Genomic DNA, 19,476 nt, shown 5'->3' with positions numbered 1-19,476 from the left:
CTCTCCATCCGCTTTCAGTTTTACCCATATCAATCTATAGTTTACTTTCTTACACCCTATCACATACTCCCACAACTCCTGCTTCAGGAGTAGTACCACTCCTTCCTTTGCCCTTGTCCTCTCACTAACCCCTGACTTTACTCCCATTTCCAAACCACTCTTCCTCTTTACCCTTGAGCTTCGTTTCACTCAGAGCCAAAACATCCAAGTTTCTTTCCTCAAACATACTACCTATCTCTCCTTTTTTCTCATCTTGGTTACACACACACACACACACACACACACACACACACACACATATATATATATATATATATATATATATATATATATATATATATATATATATATATATATATCCCTGGGGATAGGGGAGAAAGAATACTTCCCACGCATTCCCCACGTGTCGTAGAAGGCGACTAAAGGGGACGAGAGCGGGGGGCTAGAAACCCTCCCCTCCTTGTATTTTAACTTTCTGAACGGGGAAACAGAAGGAGGAGTCACACAGGGAGTGCTCATCCTCCTCAAAGGCTCAGATTGGGGTGCCTAAATATGTGTGGATATAACCAAGATGAGAAAAAAGGAGAGATAGGTAGTATGTTTGATGAAAGGAACCTAAATGTTTTGGCTCTGAGTGAAACGAAGCTCAAGGGTAAAGGGGAAGAGTGGTTTGGGAATGTCCTGGGGGTAATATCAGGGGTTAGTGAGAGGACAAGAGCAAGGAAAGGAGTAGCACTACTCCTGAAACAGGAGTGGTGGGAGTATGTGATAATGTAAGAAAGTAAACTCTAGATTGATATGGATAAAACTGGAAGTGGATGGAGAGAGATGGGTGATTATTGGTGCATATGCACCTGGGCATGAGAAGAAAGATCATGAGAGGCAAGTGTTTTGGGAGCAGCTGAGTGATTGTGTTAGTAGTTTTGATGCACGAGACCGGGTTATAATGATGGGTGATTTGAATGCAAAGGTGAGTAATGTGGTAGTTGAGGGAATAATTGGTGTACATGGGGTGTTCAGTGTTGTAAAAGGAAATGTTGAAGAGCTTGTAGATTTATGTGCTGAAAAAGGACTGGTGATTGGGAATACCTGGTTTAAAAAGCGAGATATACATAAGTATACGTATGTAAGTAGGAGAGATGGCCAGAGAGCGTTATTGGATTACGTGTTAATTGATAGGCGCGCGAAAGAGAGACTTTTGGATGTTAATGTGATGAGAGGTGCAATTGGAGGGATGTCTGATCATTATCTTGTGGAGGCGAAGGTGAAGATTTGTAGAGGTTTTCAGAAAAGAAGAGAGAATGTTGGGGTGAAGAGAGTGGTGAGAGTAAGTGAGCTTGGGAAGGAGACTTGTGTGAGGAAGTACCAGGAGAGACTGAGTACAGAATGGAAAAAGGTGAGAACAAAGGAGCCAGGGCAGTGGGGGAGGAATGAGATGTATTTAGGGAAGCAGTGATAGCTTGCACAAAAGATACTTATGGCATGAGAAACATGGGAGGTGGGCAGATTAGAAAGGGTAGTGAGTGGTGGGATGAAGAAATAAGATCATTAGTGAAAGAAAAGAGAGAGGCATTTGGACGATTTTTGCAGGGAAATAATGCAAATGAGTGGGAGATGTATAAAAGAAAGAGGCAGGAGGTAAAGAGAAAGGTGCAAAAGGTGAAAAAGAGGGCAAATCAGAGTTGGGGTGAGAGAGTATCATCAAATCTTAGGGAGAATAAAAAGGCATTTTGGGAGGAGGTAAATAAACTGCATAAGACAAGAGAACAAATGGGAACATCAGTGAAGGGGGCTAATGGGGAGGTGAAAACAAGTAGTGGTGATGTGGGGAGATGGAGTGAGTACTCTGAAGGTTTGTTGAATGTGTTTGATGATAGAGTGGCGGATATAGGGTGTTTTGGTCGAGGTGGTGTGCAAAGTGAGAGGGTTCGGGAGAATGATTTGGTAAACAGAGAAGAGGTAGTGGAAGCTTTGCGGAAGATGAAAGCCAGCAAGGCGGCAGGTTTGGATAGTATTGCAGTGGAATTTATTAAAAAAGGGGGTGACTGTATTGTTGACTGGTTGATATGGTTATTTAATGTATGTATGACTCATTGTGAGGTGCCTGAGGACTGGCGGAATGCTTGCGGAATGCTCACAAAGAGTGAATGCTCAAATTACAGATGTAAAAGTTTGTTGAGTATTCCTGGGAAATTATATGGGAGGGTATTGATTGAGAGGGTGAAGGCGTGTACAGAGCATCAGATTGGGGAAGAGCAGTGTGGTTTCAGAAGTGGTAGAGAATGTGTGGATTAGGTGTTTGCTTTGAAAAATGTATGTGAGAAATACTTAGAAAAACAAATGGATTTGTACGTAGCATTTATGGATCTGGAGAAGGCGTATGATAGAGTCGATAGAGATGCTCTGTAGAAGGTATTAAGAATATATGGTGTGGGAGGCAAGTTGTTAGAAGCAGTGAAAAGTTTTTATCGAGGATGTAAGGCATGTGTACGTGTAGGAAGAGAGGAAAGTGATTGGTTCTCATTGAATGTTGGTTTGCAGCAGGGGTGCGTGATGTCTCCATGGTTATTTAATTTGTTTATGGGTGGGGTTGTTAGGGAGGTGAATGCAAGAGTTTTGGAAAGAGGGGCAAGTATGCAGTCTGTTGTGGATGAGAGAGCTTGGGAAGTGAGTGGTGGCTGATTCATGTGAGAAACAGGAGAAGCTGGTGACTGAGTTACAGTGAGTCAGTTGTTGTTCGCTGATGATACAGCGCTGGTGGCTGGTTCGGGTGAGAAACTGCAGAAGCTGGTGACTGAGTTTGGTAAAGTAGGTGAAAGAAGAAATCTGAGAGTAAATGTGAATAAGAGCAAGGTTATTATGTACAGTAGGGTTGAGGGACAAGTCATTTGGGAGGTAAGTTTGAATGGAGAAAAACTGGAGGAAGTGAAGTGTTTTAGATATCTGGGAGTGGATTTGGCAGCGGATTGAACCATGGAAGCGGAAGTGAATCATAGAGTGGGGGAGGGGGCGAAAGTTCTAAGAGCGTTGAAAAATGTGTGGAAGGCGAGAACGTTATCTTGGATTGCAAAAATGGGTATATTTAAAGGAATAGTGGTTCCAACAATGTTATATGGTTGTGAGGCGTGGGCTATAGATAGAGTTGTGCGGAGGAGGGCGGATGTGCTGGAAGTGAGATGTTTGAGGACAATATGTGGTGTGAGGTGGTTTGATCGAGTAAGTAATGAAAGGGTAAGAGAGATGTGTGGTTATAAAAAGAGTGTGGTTGAGAGAGCAGAAGAGGGTGTTTTGAAATGGTTTGGGCAGATGGAGAGAATGAGTGAGGAAAGATTGACAAAGAGGATATATGTGTTAGAGGTGGAGGGAACAAGGAGAAGTGGGAGACCAAATTGGAGGTGGAAAGATGGAGTGAAAAAGATTTTGATTGATCGGGGCCTGAACATGCAGGAGGGTGAAAGACGTGCAAGGAATAGATTGAACTGGAACGATGTGGTATACTGGTGTCGATGTGCTGTCAATGGATTGAACCAGGGCATGTGAAGAGTCTTGGGTAAACCATGGAATGTTCTGTGGGGCCTGGATGTGCAAAGGGAGCTGTGGTTTCAGGGCATTATACATGACAGCTAGAGGCTAAGTGTGAACGAATGTGGCCTTTGTTGTCTTTTCCTAGCGATACCTCGCGCACATGCGGGGGGAGGGGGTTTTCATCTCATGTGTGGCGGGGTGGCGACGGAAATGAATAAGGGCAGACAGTATGAATTATGTACATGTGTTTATATGTATATGTCTGTGTGTGTATATACATGTATACGTTTAGATGCATAGGTATGTATATGTGCGTGTGTGGACGTGTGTGTATATACGTGTGTATGTGGGTGGGTTGGTCCGTTCTTTCGTCTGTTTCCTTGCGCTAACTTGCTGACGCGGGAGACAGTGACAAAGTATAATAATAGAGAGAAAAAAAAAAAAATATATATATATATATATATATATATATATATATATATATATATATATATATATATATATATATATATTTTGCTTTGTCGCTTTCACCCGCGTTTGCGAGGTAGCGCAAGGAAACAGATGAAAGAAATGGCCCAACCCACCCCCACACGTATGCACACACACACACGTCAACACACGCAAATATACATACCTATACATCTCAATGTACACATATATATACACACACAGACACATACATATATACCCATGCACACAATTCACACTGTCTGCCTTTATTCATTCCCATCGCCACCTCGCCACACATGGAATACCATCCCCCTCCCCTTTCATGTGTGCGAGGTAGCGCTAGGAAAGGACAACAAAGGCCCCATTCGTTCACACTCAGTCTCTAGCTGTCATGCAATAATGCCCGAAACCACAGCTCCCTTTCCACATCCAGGCCCCACATAACTTTCCATGCTTTACCCCAGACGCTTCACATGCCTTGATTCAATCCGCTGACAGCACGTCAACCCCGGTATATCACATCGATCCAATTCACTCTATTTCTTGCCCGCCTTTCACCCTCCTGCATATTGAGGCCCCGATCACTCAAAATCTTTTTCACTCCATCTTTCCACCTCCAATTTGGTCTCCCACTTCTCCTCGTTCCCTCCACTTCCGACACATATACCCTCTTGGTCAATCTTTCCTCACTCATTCTCTCCATGTGCCCAAACCATTTCAAAACACCCCCTTCTGCTCTCTCAACCACGCTCTTTTTATTTCCACACATCTCTCTACCCTTACATTACTTACTCGATCAAACCACCTCACACCACACATTGTCCTCAAACATCTCATTTCCAGCACATCCACCCTCCTGCGCACAACTCTATCCATAGCCCACGCCTCGCAACCATACAACATTGTTGGAACCACTATTCCTTCAAACATACCCATTTTTGCTTTCCGAGATAATGTTCTCGACTTCCACACATTCTTCAAGGCTCCCAGGATTTTCGCCCCCTCCCCCACCCTATGATTCACTTCCGCTTCCATGGTTCCATCCGCTGCCAGATCCACTCCCAGATATCTAAAACACTTTACTTCCTCCAGTTTTTCTCCATTCAAACTCACCTCCCAATTGACTTGACCCTCAACCCTACTGTACCTAATTACCTTGCTCTTATTCACATTTACTCTTAACTTTCTTCTTTCACACACTTTACCAAACTCAGTCACCAGCTTCTGCAGTTTCTCACATGAATCAGCCACCAGCGCTGTATCATCAGCGAACAACAACTGACTCACTTCCCAAGCTCTCTCATCCACAACAGACTTCATACTTGCCCCTCTTTCCAAAACTCTTGCATTCACCTCCCTAACAACCCCATCCATAAACAAATTAAACAGCCATGGAGACATCACACACCCTTGCCGCAAACCTACATTCACTGAGAACCAATCACTTTCCTCTCTTCCTACACGTACACATGCCTTACATCCTCGATAAAAACTTTTCACTGCTTCTAACAACTTGCCTCCCACACCATATATTCTTAATACCTTCCACAGAGCATCTCTATCAGCTCTATCATATGCCTTCTCCAGATCCATAAATGCTACATACAAATCCATTTGCTTTTCTAAGTATTTCTCACATACATTCTTCAAAGCAAACACCTGATCCACACATCCTCTACACTTCTGAAACCACACTGCTCTTCACCAATCTGATGCTCTGTACATGCCTTCACCCTCTCAATCAATACCCTCCCATATAATTTACCAGGAATACTCAACAAACTTATACCTCTGTAATTTGAGCACTCACTCTTATCCCCTTTGCCTTTGTACAATGGCACTATGCACGCATTCCGCCAATCCTCAGGCACCTCACCATGAGTCATACATACATTAAATAACCTTACCAACCAGTCAATAATACAGTCACCCCCTTTTTTGATAAATTCCACTGCAATACCATCCAAACCTGGTGCCTTGCTGGCTTTCATCTTCCGCAAAGCTTTTACTACCTCTTCTCTGTTTACCAAATCATTTTCCCTAACCCTCTCACTTTGCACACCACCTCAACCAAAACACCCTATATCTGCCACTCTATCCTCAAACACATTCAACAAACCTTCAAAATACTCACTCCATCTCCTTCTCACATCACCACTACTTGTTGTCACCTCCCCATTTGCGCCCTTCACTGAAGTTCCCATTTGCTCCCTCGTCTTACGCACTTTATTTACCTCCTTCCAAACTTATACCTATGAAATCTGAACACTCACCTTTATTCCCTCTGCCTTTGTACAATGGCACTATGCATGCATTCTGCCAGCCAGTCAATAACACAGTCACCCACTTTTTTAATAGATTCCACTGCAATACCATCCAAAGCCACCACCGTAATGGCTTTCATCTTCCACAAAGCTTTCACTACCTCTTCTCTGTTCACCAAACCATTCTCCCTCACCCTCTCACTTCGCACACCACCTTGACCAAAACACCCTATATCTGCAACTCTGTTATCAAACATTCAACAAACCTTCAAAATACTCACTCCATCTCCTCACTTCACCACTGCTTGTTATTACCTCCCCATTAGCCCCATTCAACGATGTTCCCATTTGTTCTCTTGTCTTATGCACTTTATTTACCTCCTTCCAAACAATCTCTTTAATCTAAGATTTAATGATACTCTCTCACCCCAACTCTCATTTGCCCTCTTTTTCACCTCTTGCACCATTCTCTTGACCTCCTGCCTCTTTCTTTTATACATCTCCTAGTCATTCGCACTACTTCCCTGCAAAAATCCTCCAAACGCCTTTCTCTTCTCTTTCATTAACAATCCTACTTCTTCATCCCATTACTCACTAACCTTTCTAATCTGCCAACCTTCCACCTTTCTCATGCCACAAGCATTACATTATTTGCTCTCAGCTTTTTCCATTCTGCACTCAATCTGTCCTGGTATTTCCTCACACAAGTCTTCTTTCCAAGCTCACTTACTCTCTCCACTCTCTTCACCCCAACATTCTCTCTTCTTTTATGAAAACCTCTACAAATCTTCACATTTGCCTCCACAAGATAATGATCAGATATCCCTCCAGTTTCCCATTTCAGCACATTAACAGTCTCACTTTCATGCGCCTATCAATTAACACATAATCCAATAATGCCCTCTGGCCACCTCTCCAACTTACATACGTATACTTCTGTATATCTCTCTTTTTGAACCAGGTATTCCAAATCACCAGTCCTTTTTCAGCACACAAATCTACAAGCTCTTCACCATTTCCATTTACAACACTGAACACCCTATGTACACCAATTATATTCTCAACTGCCACATTACTCACCTTTGCATTCAAATCACCCATCACTATAACCCGGTCTCATGCATCAAAGCGGCTAACACACTCACTCAGCTGCTCCCAAAATACTTGCCTCTCATGATCTTTCTTCTCATGACCAGGTGCATATGCACCAATAATCAGCCATCTCTCTCCATCCGCTTTCAGTTTTACCCATATCAATCTATAGTTTACTTTCTTACACCCTATCACATACTCCCACAACTCCTGCTTCAGGAGTAGTACCACTCCTTCCTTTGCCCTTGTCCTCTCACTAACCCCTGACTTTACTCCCATTTCCAAACCACTCTTCCTCTTTACCCTTGAGCTTCGTTTCACTCAGAGCCAAAACATCCAAGTTTCTTTCCTCAAACATACTACCTATCTCTCCTTTTTTCTCATCTTGGTTACACACACACACACACACACACACACACACACACACACATATATATATATATATATATATATATATATATATATATATATATATATATATATATATATATATATATATATATATATCCCTGGGGATAGGGGAGAAAGAATACTTCCCACGCATTCCCCACGTGTCGTAGAAGGCGACTAAAGGGGACGAGAGCGGGGGGCTAGAAACCCTCCCCTCCTTGTATTTTAACTTTCTGAACGGGGAAACAGAAGGAGGAGTCACACAGGGAGTGCTCATCCTCCTCAAAGGCTCAGATTGGGGTGCCTAAATATGTGTGGATATAACCAAGATGAGAAAAAAGGAGAGATAGGTAGTATGTTTGATGAAAGGAACCTAAATGTTTTGGCTCTGAGTGAAACGAAGCTCAAGGGTAAAGGGGAAGAGTGGTTTGGGAATGTCCTGGGGGTAATATCAGGGGTTAGTGAGAGGACAAGAGCAAGGAAAGGAGTAGCACTACTCCTGAAACAGGAGTGGTGGGAGTATGTGATAATGTAAGAAAGTAAACTCTAGATTGATATGGGTAAAACTGGAAGTGGATGGAGAGAGATGGGTGATTATTGGTGCATATGCACCTGGGCATGAGAAGAAAGATCATGAGAGGCAAGTGTTTTGGGAGCAGCTGAGTGATTGTGTTAGTAGTTTTGATGCACGAGACCGGGTTATAATGATGGGTGATTTGAATGCAAAGGTGAGTAATGTGGTAGTTGAGGGAATAATTGGTGTACATGGGGTGTTCAGTGTTGTAAAAGGAAATGTTGAAGAGCTTGTAGATTTATGTGCTGAAAAAGGACTGGTGATTGGGAATACCTGGTTTAAAAAGCGAGATATACATAAGTATACGTATGTAAGTAGGAGAGATGGCCAGAGAGCGTTATTGGATTACGTGTTAATTGATAGGCGCGCGAAAGAGAGACTTTTGGATGTTAATGTGATGAGAGGTGCAATTGGAGGGATGTCTGATCATTATCTTGTGGAGGCGAAGGTGAAGATTTGTAGAGGTTTTCAGAAAAGAAGAGAGAATGTTGGGGTGAAGAGAGTGGTGAGAGTAAGTGAGCTTGGGAAGGAGACTTGTGTGAGGAAGTACCAGGAGAGACTGAGTACAGAATGGAAAAAGGTGAGAACAAAGGAGCCAGGGCAGTGGGGGAGGAATGAGATGTATTTAGGGAAGCAGTGATAGCTTGCACAAAAGATACTTATGGCATGAGAAACATGGGAGGTGGGCAGATTAGAAAGGGTAGTGAGTGGTGGGATGAAGAAATAAGATCATTAGTGAAAGAAAAGAGAGAGGCATTTGGACGATTTTTGCAGGGAAATAATGCAAATGAGTGGGAGATGTATAAAAGAAAGAGGCAGGAGGTAAAGAGAAAGGTGCAAAAGGTGAAAAAGAGGGCAAATCAGAGTTGGGGTGAGAGAGTATCATCAAATCTTAGGGAGAATAAAAAGGCATTTTGGGAGGAGGTAAATAAACTGCATAAGACAAGAGAACAAATGGGAACATCAGTGAAGGGGGCTAATGGGGAGGTGAAAACAAGTAGTGGTGATGTGGGGAGATGGAGTGAGTACTCTGAAGGTTTGTTGAATGTGTTTGATGATAGAGTGGCGGATATAGGGTGTTTTGGTCGAGGTGGTGTGCAAAGTGAGAGGGTTCGGGAGAATGATTTGGTAAACAGAGAAGAGGTAGTGGAAGCTTTGCGGAAGATGAAAGCCAGCAAGGCGGCAGGTTTGGATAGTATTGCAGTGGAATTTATTAAAAAAGGGGGTGACTGTATTGTTGACTGGTTGATATGGTTATTTAATGTATGTATGACTCATTGTGAGGTGCCTGAGGACTGGCGGAATGCTTGCGGAATGCTCACAAAGAGTGAATGCTCAAATTACAGATGTAAAAGTTTGTTGAGTATTCCTGGGAAATTATATGGGAGGGTATTGATTGAGAGGGTGAAGGCGTGTACAGAGCATCAGATTGGGGAAGAGCAGTGTGGTTTCAGAAGTGGTAGAGAATGTGTGGATTAGGTGTTTGCTTTGAAAAATGTATGTGAGAAATACTTAGAAAAACAAATGGATTTGTACGTAGCATTTATGGATCTGGAGAAGGCGTATGATAGAGTCGATAGAGATGCTCTGTAGAAGGTATTAAGAATATATGGTGTGGGAGGCAAGTTGTTAGAAGCAGTGAAAAGTTTTTATCGAGGATGTAAGGCATGTGTACGTGTAGGAAGAGAGGAAAGTGATTGGTTCTCATTGAATGTTGGTTTGCGGCAGGGGTGCGTGATGTCTCCATGGTTATTTAATTTGTTTATGGGTGGGGTTGTTAGGGAGGTGAATGCAAGAGTTTTGGAAAGAGGGGCAAGTATGCAGTCTGTTGTGGATGAGAGAGCTTGGGAAGTGAGTGGTGGCTGATTCATGTGAGAAACAGGAGAAGCTGGTGACTGAGTTACAGTGAGTCAGTTGTTGTTCGCTGATGATACAGCGCTGGTGGCTGGTTCGGGTGAGAAACTGCAGAAGCTGGTGACTGAGTTTGGTAAAGTAGGTGAAAGAAGAAATCTGAGAGTAAATGTGAATAAGAGCAAGGTTATTATGTACAGTAGGGTTGAGGGACAAGTCATTTGGGAGGTAAGTTTGAATGGAGAAAAACTGGAGGAAGTGAAGTGTTTTAGATATCTGGGAGTGGATTTGGCAGCGGATTGAACCATGGAAGCGGAAGTGAATCATAGAGTGGGGGAGGGGGCGAAAGTTCTAAGAGCGTTGAAAAATGTGTGGAAGGCGAGAACGTTATCTTGGATTGCAAAAATGGGTATATTTAAAGGAATAGTGGTTCCAACAATGTTATATGGTTGTGAGGCGTGGGCTATAGATAGAGTTGTGCGGAGGAGGGCGGATGTGCTGGAAGTGAGATGTTTGAGGACAATATGTGGTGTGAGGTGGTTTGATCGAGTAAGTAATGAAAGGGTAAGAGAGATGTGTGGTTATAAAAAGAGTGTGGTTGAGAGAGCAGAAGAGGGTGTTTTGAAATGGTTTGGGCAGATGGAGAGAATGAGTGAGGAAAGATTGACAAAGAGGATATATGTGTTAGAGGTGGAGGGAACAAGGAGAAGTGGGAGACCAAATTGGAGGTGGAAAGATGGAGTGAAAAAGATTTTGATTGATCGGGGCCTGAACATGCAGGAGGGTGAAAGACGTGCAAGGAATAGATTGAACTGGAACGATGTGGTATACTGGTGTCGATGTGCTGTCAATGGATTGAACCAGGGCATGTGAAGAGTCTTGGGTAAACCATGGAATGTTCTGTGGGGCCTGGATGTGCAAAGGGAGCTGTGGTTTCAGGGCATTATACATGACAGCTAGAGGCTAAGTGTGAACGAATGTGGCCTTTGTTGTCTTTTCCTAGCGATACCTCGCGCACATGCGGGGGGAGGGGGTTTTCATCTCATGTGTGGCGGGGTGGCGACGGAAATGAATAAGGGCAGACAGTATGAATTATGTACATGTGTTTATATGTATATGTCTGTGTGTGTATATACATGTATACGTTTAGATGCATAGGTATGTATATGTGCGTGTGTGGACGTGTGTGTATATACGTGTGTATGTGGGTGGGTTGGTCCGTTCTTTCGTCTGTTTCCTTGCGCTAACTTGCTGACGCGGGAGACAGTGACAAAGTATAATAATAGAGAGAAAAAAAAAAAAAAATATATATATATATATATATATATATATATATATATATATATATATATATATATATATATATATATATATATATATATATATTGCTTTGTCGCTTTCACCCGCGTTTGCGAGGTAGCGCAAGGAAACAGATGAAAGAAATGGCCCAACCCACCCCCACACGTATGCACACACACACACGTCAACACACGCAAATATACATACCTATACATCTCAATGTACACATATATATACACACACAGACACATACATATATACCCATGCACACAATTCACACTGTCTGCCTTTATTCATTCCCATCGCCACCTCGCCACACATGGAATACCATCCCCCTCCCCTTTCATGTGTGCGAGGTAGCGCTAGGAAAGGACAACAAAGGCCCCATTCGTTCACACTCAGTCTCTAGCTGTCATGCAATAATGCCCGAAACCACAGCTCCCTTTCCACATCCAGGCCCCACATAACTTTCCATGCTTTACCCCAGACGCTTCACATGCCTTGATTCAATCCGCTGACAGCACGTCAACCCCGGTATATCACATCGATCCAATTCACTCTATTTCTTGCCCGCCTTTCACCCTCCTGCATATTGAGGCCCCGATCACTCAAAATCTTTTTCACTCCATCTTTCCACCTCCAATTTGGTCTCCCACTTCTCCTCGTTCCCTCCACTTCCGACACATATATCCTCTTGGTCAATCTTTCCTCACTCATTCTCTCCATGTGCCCAAACCATTTCAAAACACCCCCTTCTGCTCTCTCAACCACGCTCTTTTTATTTCCACACATCTCTCTACCCTTACATTACTTACTCGATCAAACCACCTCACACCACACATTGTCCTCAAACATCTCATTTCCAGCACATCCACCCTCCTGCGCACAACTCTATCCATAGCCCACGCCTCGCAACCATACAACATTGTTGGAACCACTATTCCTTCAAACATACCCATTTTTGCTTTCCGAGATAATGTTCTCGACTTCCACACATTCTTCAAGGCTCCCAGGATTTTCGCCCCCTCCCCCACCCTATGATTCACTTCCGCTTCCATGGTTCCATCCGCTGCCAGATCCACTCCCAGATATCTAAAACACTTTACTTCCTCCAGTTTTTCTCCATTCAAACTCACCTCCCAATTGACTTGACCCTCAACCCTACTGTACCTAATTACCTTGCTCTTATTCACATTTACTCTTAACTTTCTTCTTTCACACACTTTACCAAACTCAGTCACCAGCTTCTGCAGTTTCTCACATGAATCAGCCACCAGCGCTGTATCATCAGCGAACAACAACTGACTCACTTCCCAAGCTCTCTCATCCACAACAGACTTCATACTTGCCCCTCTTTCCAAAACTCTTGCATTCACCTCCCTAACAACCCCATCCATAAACAAATTAAACAGCCATGGAGACATCACACACCCCTGCCGCAAACCTACATTCACTGAGAACCAATCACTTTCCTCTCTTCCTACACGTACACATGCCTTACATCCTCGATAAAAAACTTTTCACTGCTTCTAACAATTTGCCTCCCACACCATATATTCTTAATACCTTCCACAGAGCATCTCTATCAACTTTATCATATGCCTTCTCCAGATCCATAAATGCTACATACAAATCCATTTGCTTTTCTAAGTATTTCTCACATACATTCTTCAAAGCAAACACCTGATCCACACATCCTCTACCACTTCTGAAACCACACTGCTCTTTCCCAATCTGATGCTCTGTACATGCCTTCACCCTCTCAATCAATACCCTCCCATATAATTTACCAGGAATACTCAACAAACTTATACCTCTGTAATTTGAGCACTCACTCTTATCCCCTTTGCCTTTGTACAATATAAATAAATAAATATATATATATATATATATATATATATATATATATATATATATATATATATATATATATATATTGTATATATATATATATATATATATATATATATATATATATATATATATATATATATATATATATATATATATATATATACATATATATATATATATATATATACACACAAGGAAAGAATCATAATTTTGCGCGTGATCAAGTATATTCCTACGAGTCATTTTCCCCGAATACTCGTAGGAATATATATATGCAAATCCATATACACATATACTCATGTACATTTTCATACTTGCTTGCCTTCATCCATTCCCAACACCACCCCATCCCAATGGAAACAGCACGTGTATGAAGGAAAAGAAAAAAAGATAGCATATACATTCTCTTTTTCACATACCCAATCTCTGTGTTCTGCATCAGAGAGGTAGCACCAGGAAGCACATAAAGAAAGGCCACTTCCGCTCACATCCATACAAGAGCTGTCATGTGTAATGCACTAAAACCACAGCTCCTTATCCACATCCAGCCCCAATAGATCTTTCTCTGGTTTACCCTTCACGTTTTACATGCCCTGGTTCAGTCGACTGACCCCAGTATACCGCTTCATTCCAGTTTACTGTATTCCGTGCACGCCTTTCACCCTCCTGAGTGTCCAGGCCTCAATCACTCATCTTTTTCACTCCATCCTTCCTTGTCCAATTCAGTCTCCTGGTTCTCCTTGTTTGCTCCACTTTTGACACATATCCTCTTAGTCAACCTTTCCTCACTCATTCTCTTCATATGTCCAAACAATTTCAACACACCCTCTTCTGCTTTCTCAACCACACTCTTTATTTCCACACATCTCTCTTACTCTTTCATCACTTACTCAAACCACCTCACACCACATATTAACCTGAAATATTTTATTTCCATCACATCCACCCTCCTCTGCACAAACCTATCTATAGCCCATACCTCGCAACCTATATATATATAACATTATTGGAACCAGTATTCCTTCAAACATACCCATTTTTGCCTTCCGAGATAACATTTCTCTTTCCACACATTCTTCGTCGCTTCCAGAACCTTTGCCCCTTTCAATACCCTCTGATTCACTTCCACTTCCATGATTCTTTTTGCTGCCAAGTCCACTCTCAGCTATCTAAAACACTTTACTTCCTCAAATTTTTCTCCATTCGGACTAAAATCCCAGCTAACTTGTCCTTCAACCTTGATGAACCTAATAATCTTCCTTTTATTCACATTTACTTTTAAACTTTTTCCTTTCACACAGTCTTCCAAACTCAGTCACCAATGTGTGTAGTTTCTCAATCTTATCAGCCACTTGTGTTGTATCATCGGTGAAGTGCAACAGCCTCATTTCTCATACCCTTTCATTCTCAACAGACTGCATAATAACCCTTCTTTCCAAGACTCTTTCATTTACCTACCTCACTACCCATCCATAAACAAATTAACCATGGTGACATCACACATTCCTACTGCAGACCGACTTCATTGGAAACTATCACTTCCCTCTCTTCCAACTCATACATATGCCTTACACCCTTGATAAAAAGTTTTCACTGCTTCTAGCAGCTTACCTTCCAGACCATATTTTCTTAATACCTTCCACAAAGCATCTCTATCAACCCTATCATATGTCTTCTCTAGATCCGTAAATGCCACATACAAATCCACCTGTTTTTCTGAGTATTTATCACACATATTCTTCAGAGAAAACACCTGATCCACACATCCTCCACCACTCCTCCTTCCTAATCTTATGCTCTGTACATGCCTTCACCCTCTCGATCAATACCCTCCAATACAACTTAACAGGTATATTCAACAAAGTATGAAAATGAATGTAACAGAAGAAAAAAAAAAAAATGGCCCAACCCCGCTCTGACTTTCAGCTGCCTGCCAGTTGTCGTAACAGCCAGGAGCGTGGCCTGTACTCCTAGTCCGACCCAGCGCGAACCATTTCCAGTTTCCAACCAATCATATCACCCAAGCGCGTGGCCCTTACACCTAGTCCAACATCCTGTGGACCTCTTCCGGTTCCTGACCAATCATCATATCACCCGGGAGTATGGCCCAACCCAAGGTGGCCATGTCCTCGACCACCAACTGGTTAAGTGGCAATCATTAACTAGGCGATGGCCTGATCCCAAGGCGGACGTGTCCAGCAGCCATCACCCTGGTAAGTGGCACTCACTACTATTTGGGTGGTGGCCCAACCCTGGTTGGACATGTCCAGCAGCCATTACCCTGTAAAGTGGCACTCACTACCTGGGTGATGGCCCGATCCAGGTTGGACATATCCAGCAGCCATCACCCAGGTAAGTGGCACTCACGATGGTGCCATGAATTTACATACTGTGGTTTCTTTGTAATGAAGATGCCACGGTAGTGAAGACACTATGGTGCCAGTGTAATGAATGTGCCTTGGTGCCACAGCATAGAAGATACTATGGTGCCATAATTGTGAACATTCTATGGTGCTACAGTTGAAAAGATACTATGGTGCCATAGTAATGAAAATATGGTGGCACAGTAGAAAGAAACCATGAAGTTATAGTACTAGAAATACTATGGTGCCACAGTATTTGAACATATTGTGCTGTCCTAGTTGTGAACATGTTATGGTGCCTTGGTAGAGAAGATGCTATGGTGCTATAATAATGACCATACCACTGTAGTCATTATCAAAGTATAAATAAGAAATGTTCATAGTTACATTAATATGTACAGTTGCCCACAGTTCTGGCTAGTACAGTTAGAGTTGGAAACGCTGATCTTCATGTATAGTGAAGCTCTGCTCGTCTGGATTCGAAGCGTCTCGAGCGTGAAGGGGGGAGACGAGCTGTGGTGGAAAAGTTAGGGGAGAGAGAGCCAGTAGTGTTTAATATATTATGACTATACAATGCTGTCATTTATATAAACAAATGATAAGCGTAATTTGTTAAGAGGAAACAGAACACGAAGTCAGTGAGCACGTATCATACTCCTCCAAACTTAACTAAGATTGGCCTTCAACTCCTTGAGGTGGAACACTGCTTCTCTCGTGCTCACCATGGTAACACCAGACAAGACTAGCTAATCAAGCGCAACCAAATCATCGCCCTTCGCGGGACTGGTTCTCTCCTTCCACGGTGGCAAAGTGGATCAGGATGAACGAGGAAACTGGTGATCTAAGAGCCCTCGGTAAGTCGAACATACTTTGAATGCAATTATCACTGTATATAGTGCTATAATTCTGGTAAGCTGTAAAGCTATTATCTCATATTCTATGATTTGAAGACGAGGACATACTACGTGCAGTGCAAAACAACCCCTTCAACAACGCAGTCAGAGTACGCGAGGACCTGCAGCTGCCAGTGTCAGCGGAGACTATCTGGCAGGGCTTACAAGAGGGGGGAGTTCACCACAGGGTCCCTGCTGTGAAGGATCGCCTCACCGACCCATTCCGCGCTGGCGCCTCGCCTTTGCTCGCCAGTATGTTGCATTGGATGCAGATTTCTGGCCCCGTGTGGTTCTCACTGATGAAAAGACTTATACCAGCAACACTCATTGCAAAATACACTTGTGGAGACTCAATAATACTAGATAAACATAATTCATATACTACTAGAATGCATGAGCACATACAAACTTCATACTAATGATAGTATGTATATTTGCTTTACTTTCCTTAACAATTATAAGGATGAGTCTGGTCCGTTTTAATGTTAAGCCTAAATGTGAACTAATGATGGAGGTGAATGGTCACTATGAAAGCTTTTCATTCATGTGATCTTTTATTTTCGTTCATGCCATTCTGCAAGTGAGAAACGGCAGTCGTATGAAAATGAAGAGAAGTATATGTTGTCTTTCTTCATAGAATATTAAGTCACGTTAATTGGAAAGGAAAATATTTCATATAGGAAAAGCTTCATTTAAAGCTAACTAACTGAAGCCTCTTAATAAAACCCTGAAACACTGCTATGAAACAAGATGTACAACCATTACACTATCTACGAAGAGGCGTGGAGTGGGCACAAGTGAATATGTGGGGGTGGAACTCCCTGCATGGTATGAGAGACCTAACCAGGATTGAAGGCAGGCATACTACTGCAAAATGTATCGATTTTTGCAGGATTTCCCCTTACCTCACTCCAAGAGCAGAACTTCCCATTTCCCACTGACCCCATCCTCTTTCTTCACGACCGCTGCCCTATCCACACAGCCGGGGCTGTGTTCAGCGATGGTTTGCTGGCAGAGAGGACCTGCAGTTGCTCGAGTGGCCAAGTAAGAGGTGCGATATGAGCTCAATTGAAAATATTTGGCCAAGTATCGTAAACTGCTGGAAGCCAGAGAAGGAGCGGACGCCAAACGAACTTCTGGCCCAGTTATAAACTACGCTTCCAGGAAATCACATTTATCTTGAATAAAACTCAATCCTGTACACACCTCAGTCCTCTTATCCATTTCAATCTATCCCTTCCCCTATCCCACCTCTTCTTCCTCTCCTATACTCAACCTAATTTAAAAAGATTTACCCCCGTCATCTCAGCATGCCTTGTTCATCTATACGTTTCACTATTCGCATTATCCCTTCCACCAGGACACTATCCACGTATCCCGTGGAAAAAAGGTAAACCCAAAACATAATCACAGAACACCAATTACTTTTAAACGCATCGAGTCGTATATAGAAATAAAAGTAACAACAACAGCAACTGGCTTCATCACTCCGCTAAACACATAAAAAGGGCCATCAACCTTAATGACGTGTAGCTCGCAAGGAAATCTTACACTTGTGATCAGTGCTGAGTTACAGGCGACTGAGATTAAATACACGTTTAATAACTACGCAGATGGGAGCTAAGGTTGTGTAAGGTTGAGGTCTTATTGGTACATGAATGTATGAAGATATGGCTACGTCATACGTGGTTATCCAAGACGAACTGCGGCTCACAACAGGGGAGGTATAGCTTTTGCAAAACATTTCACTAAACAAGATATATAATTGTCCTGGATACGCGTCATTGGCCAGATGTCAAAAACGCCCACGACCATCTCAATACCAGCCATGTTATTACTGATGCCTATCAAACCAGCACCTCATCACAACTAATCCTACATTTTTACTTTTCACATTCAGTGACATGCAATAAATAATCGCACAGCAACTGTGGACATAAGAATCTGTCATGCAACTGCCAAAATAACGTTTGAAGACGACGATGACAATGAGTAAACAATGCTACAGCCAGCAGGGCTGGGTGTGAGGCGTCTGGTGGGATCAGGTACAGGATTCTCCACGGAGCAAACGAGATTCAAGGGTAACTAAAATACATTATGTATCTACTACTACAAGGTACAATCTGAAAAGAATACCATTAAAACCTAGCAAGGACGGTTAGTCTTACATTCAATTAACCGCTAAGTATATTAATAGCCTACAATGTTAACTGTAACAGCAGCAGTAACTTTAAACTCTTGGTTACGCCTGTGCTTTCCCCTTGATGCTATCGCGTAAACAAATTCCCATTACCAATTACAGCAGGGTAGAATTAACAATTCGATAAGAAACCTCGTTTTACAAAGGTTAAAAGTCTTGCGTGATTAAGAAGACTCAAAGGTAATGTAGCACAGGTCACACGAGGGATTCGAACCCTCTCAACACAGTAATATCATCTGCTGGAATACACCATATTAGGGGTTCCAGTTAACATAATTACCATAAATGTTGAACAATTACATAGTTTAGTCTTACCTTCAGTATACATTATGCTGCTAGATGGTGTTACGCTAATAAATTTGAAAATAATAAAAAGCTTACCTGATTCGTAGATACTAGGGAAAGACCCTGGTACATCTCTTGGCCCGACTGATGATAAATGGTATACTTACGAATAACAATCCACTGAACAGGAACCAAGATGACATGAGCTCACAGTGCGAAGGTCTGAATATGCAGAACACATGAAGTACACATAGAAGTACCAGAGGTATATGTAGCTCACAACAGGTAAATCAGTCAAGCAAAACGCTCAATCAGCGAGAAAAAACTACACATATGAAGGATGAACGTCACTGTCAATCAACAACCCTTAGTATATTACACGAGAGTAAGAATAAGAGATTGGATACTGTGTAGCGTAACCGGTAAACTTATTGTG

The 19,476-nt window shown here is 42.4% G+C and overlaps 1 protein-coding gene across 2 annotated transcripts in view; it reads right to left on the bottom strand.

Moving 5' to 3' along the window:
• The window catches only part of LOC139762338 (peptide deformylase, mitochondrial-like), an 86,813-nt gene extending 67,470 nt beyond the window's left edge, over positions 1-19,343 (bottom strand). Inside the window, exon 1 of one of the 2 annotated variants that reach the window (XM_071687011.1) lies at positions 19,208-19,343. In XM_071687011.1, the coding sequence (XP_071543112.1) occupies positions 19,208-19,243 (36 nt within the window). In that variant the 5' untranslated portion in view covers positions 19,244-19,343. The remainder of the gene's footprint in view (positions 1-19,207) is intronic. The other variant, XM_071687000.1, reaches the window with a different exon arrangement.
• Positions 19,344-19,476: the final 133 nt, after the last annotated feature.

This window comes from Panulirus ornatus, chromosome 43, assembly GCF_036320965.1.
Source record: "Panulirus ornatus isolate Po-2019 chromosome 43, ASM3632096v1, whole genome shotgun sequence".
NCBI lineage: Eukaryota > Metazoa > Arthropoda > Malacostraca > Decapoda > Palinuridae > Panulirus > Panulirus ornatus.
This window is presented reverse-complemented; position numbering and strand designations above follow the sequence as displayed.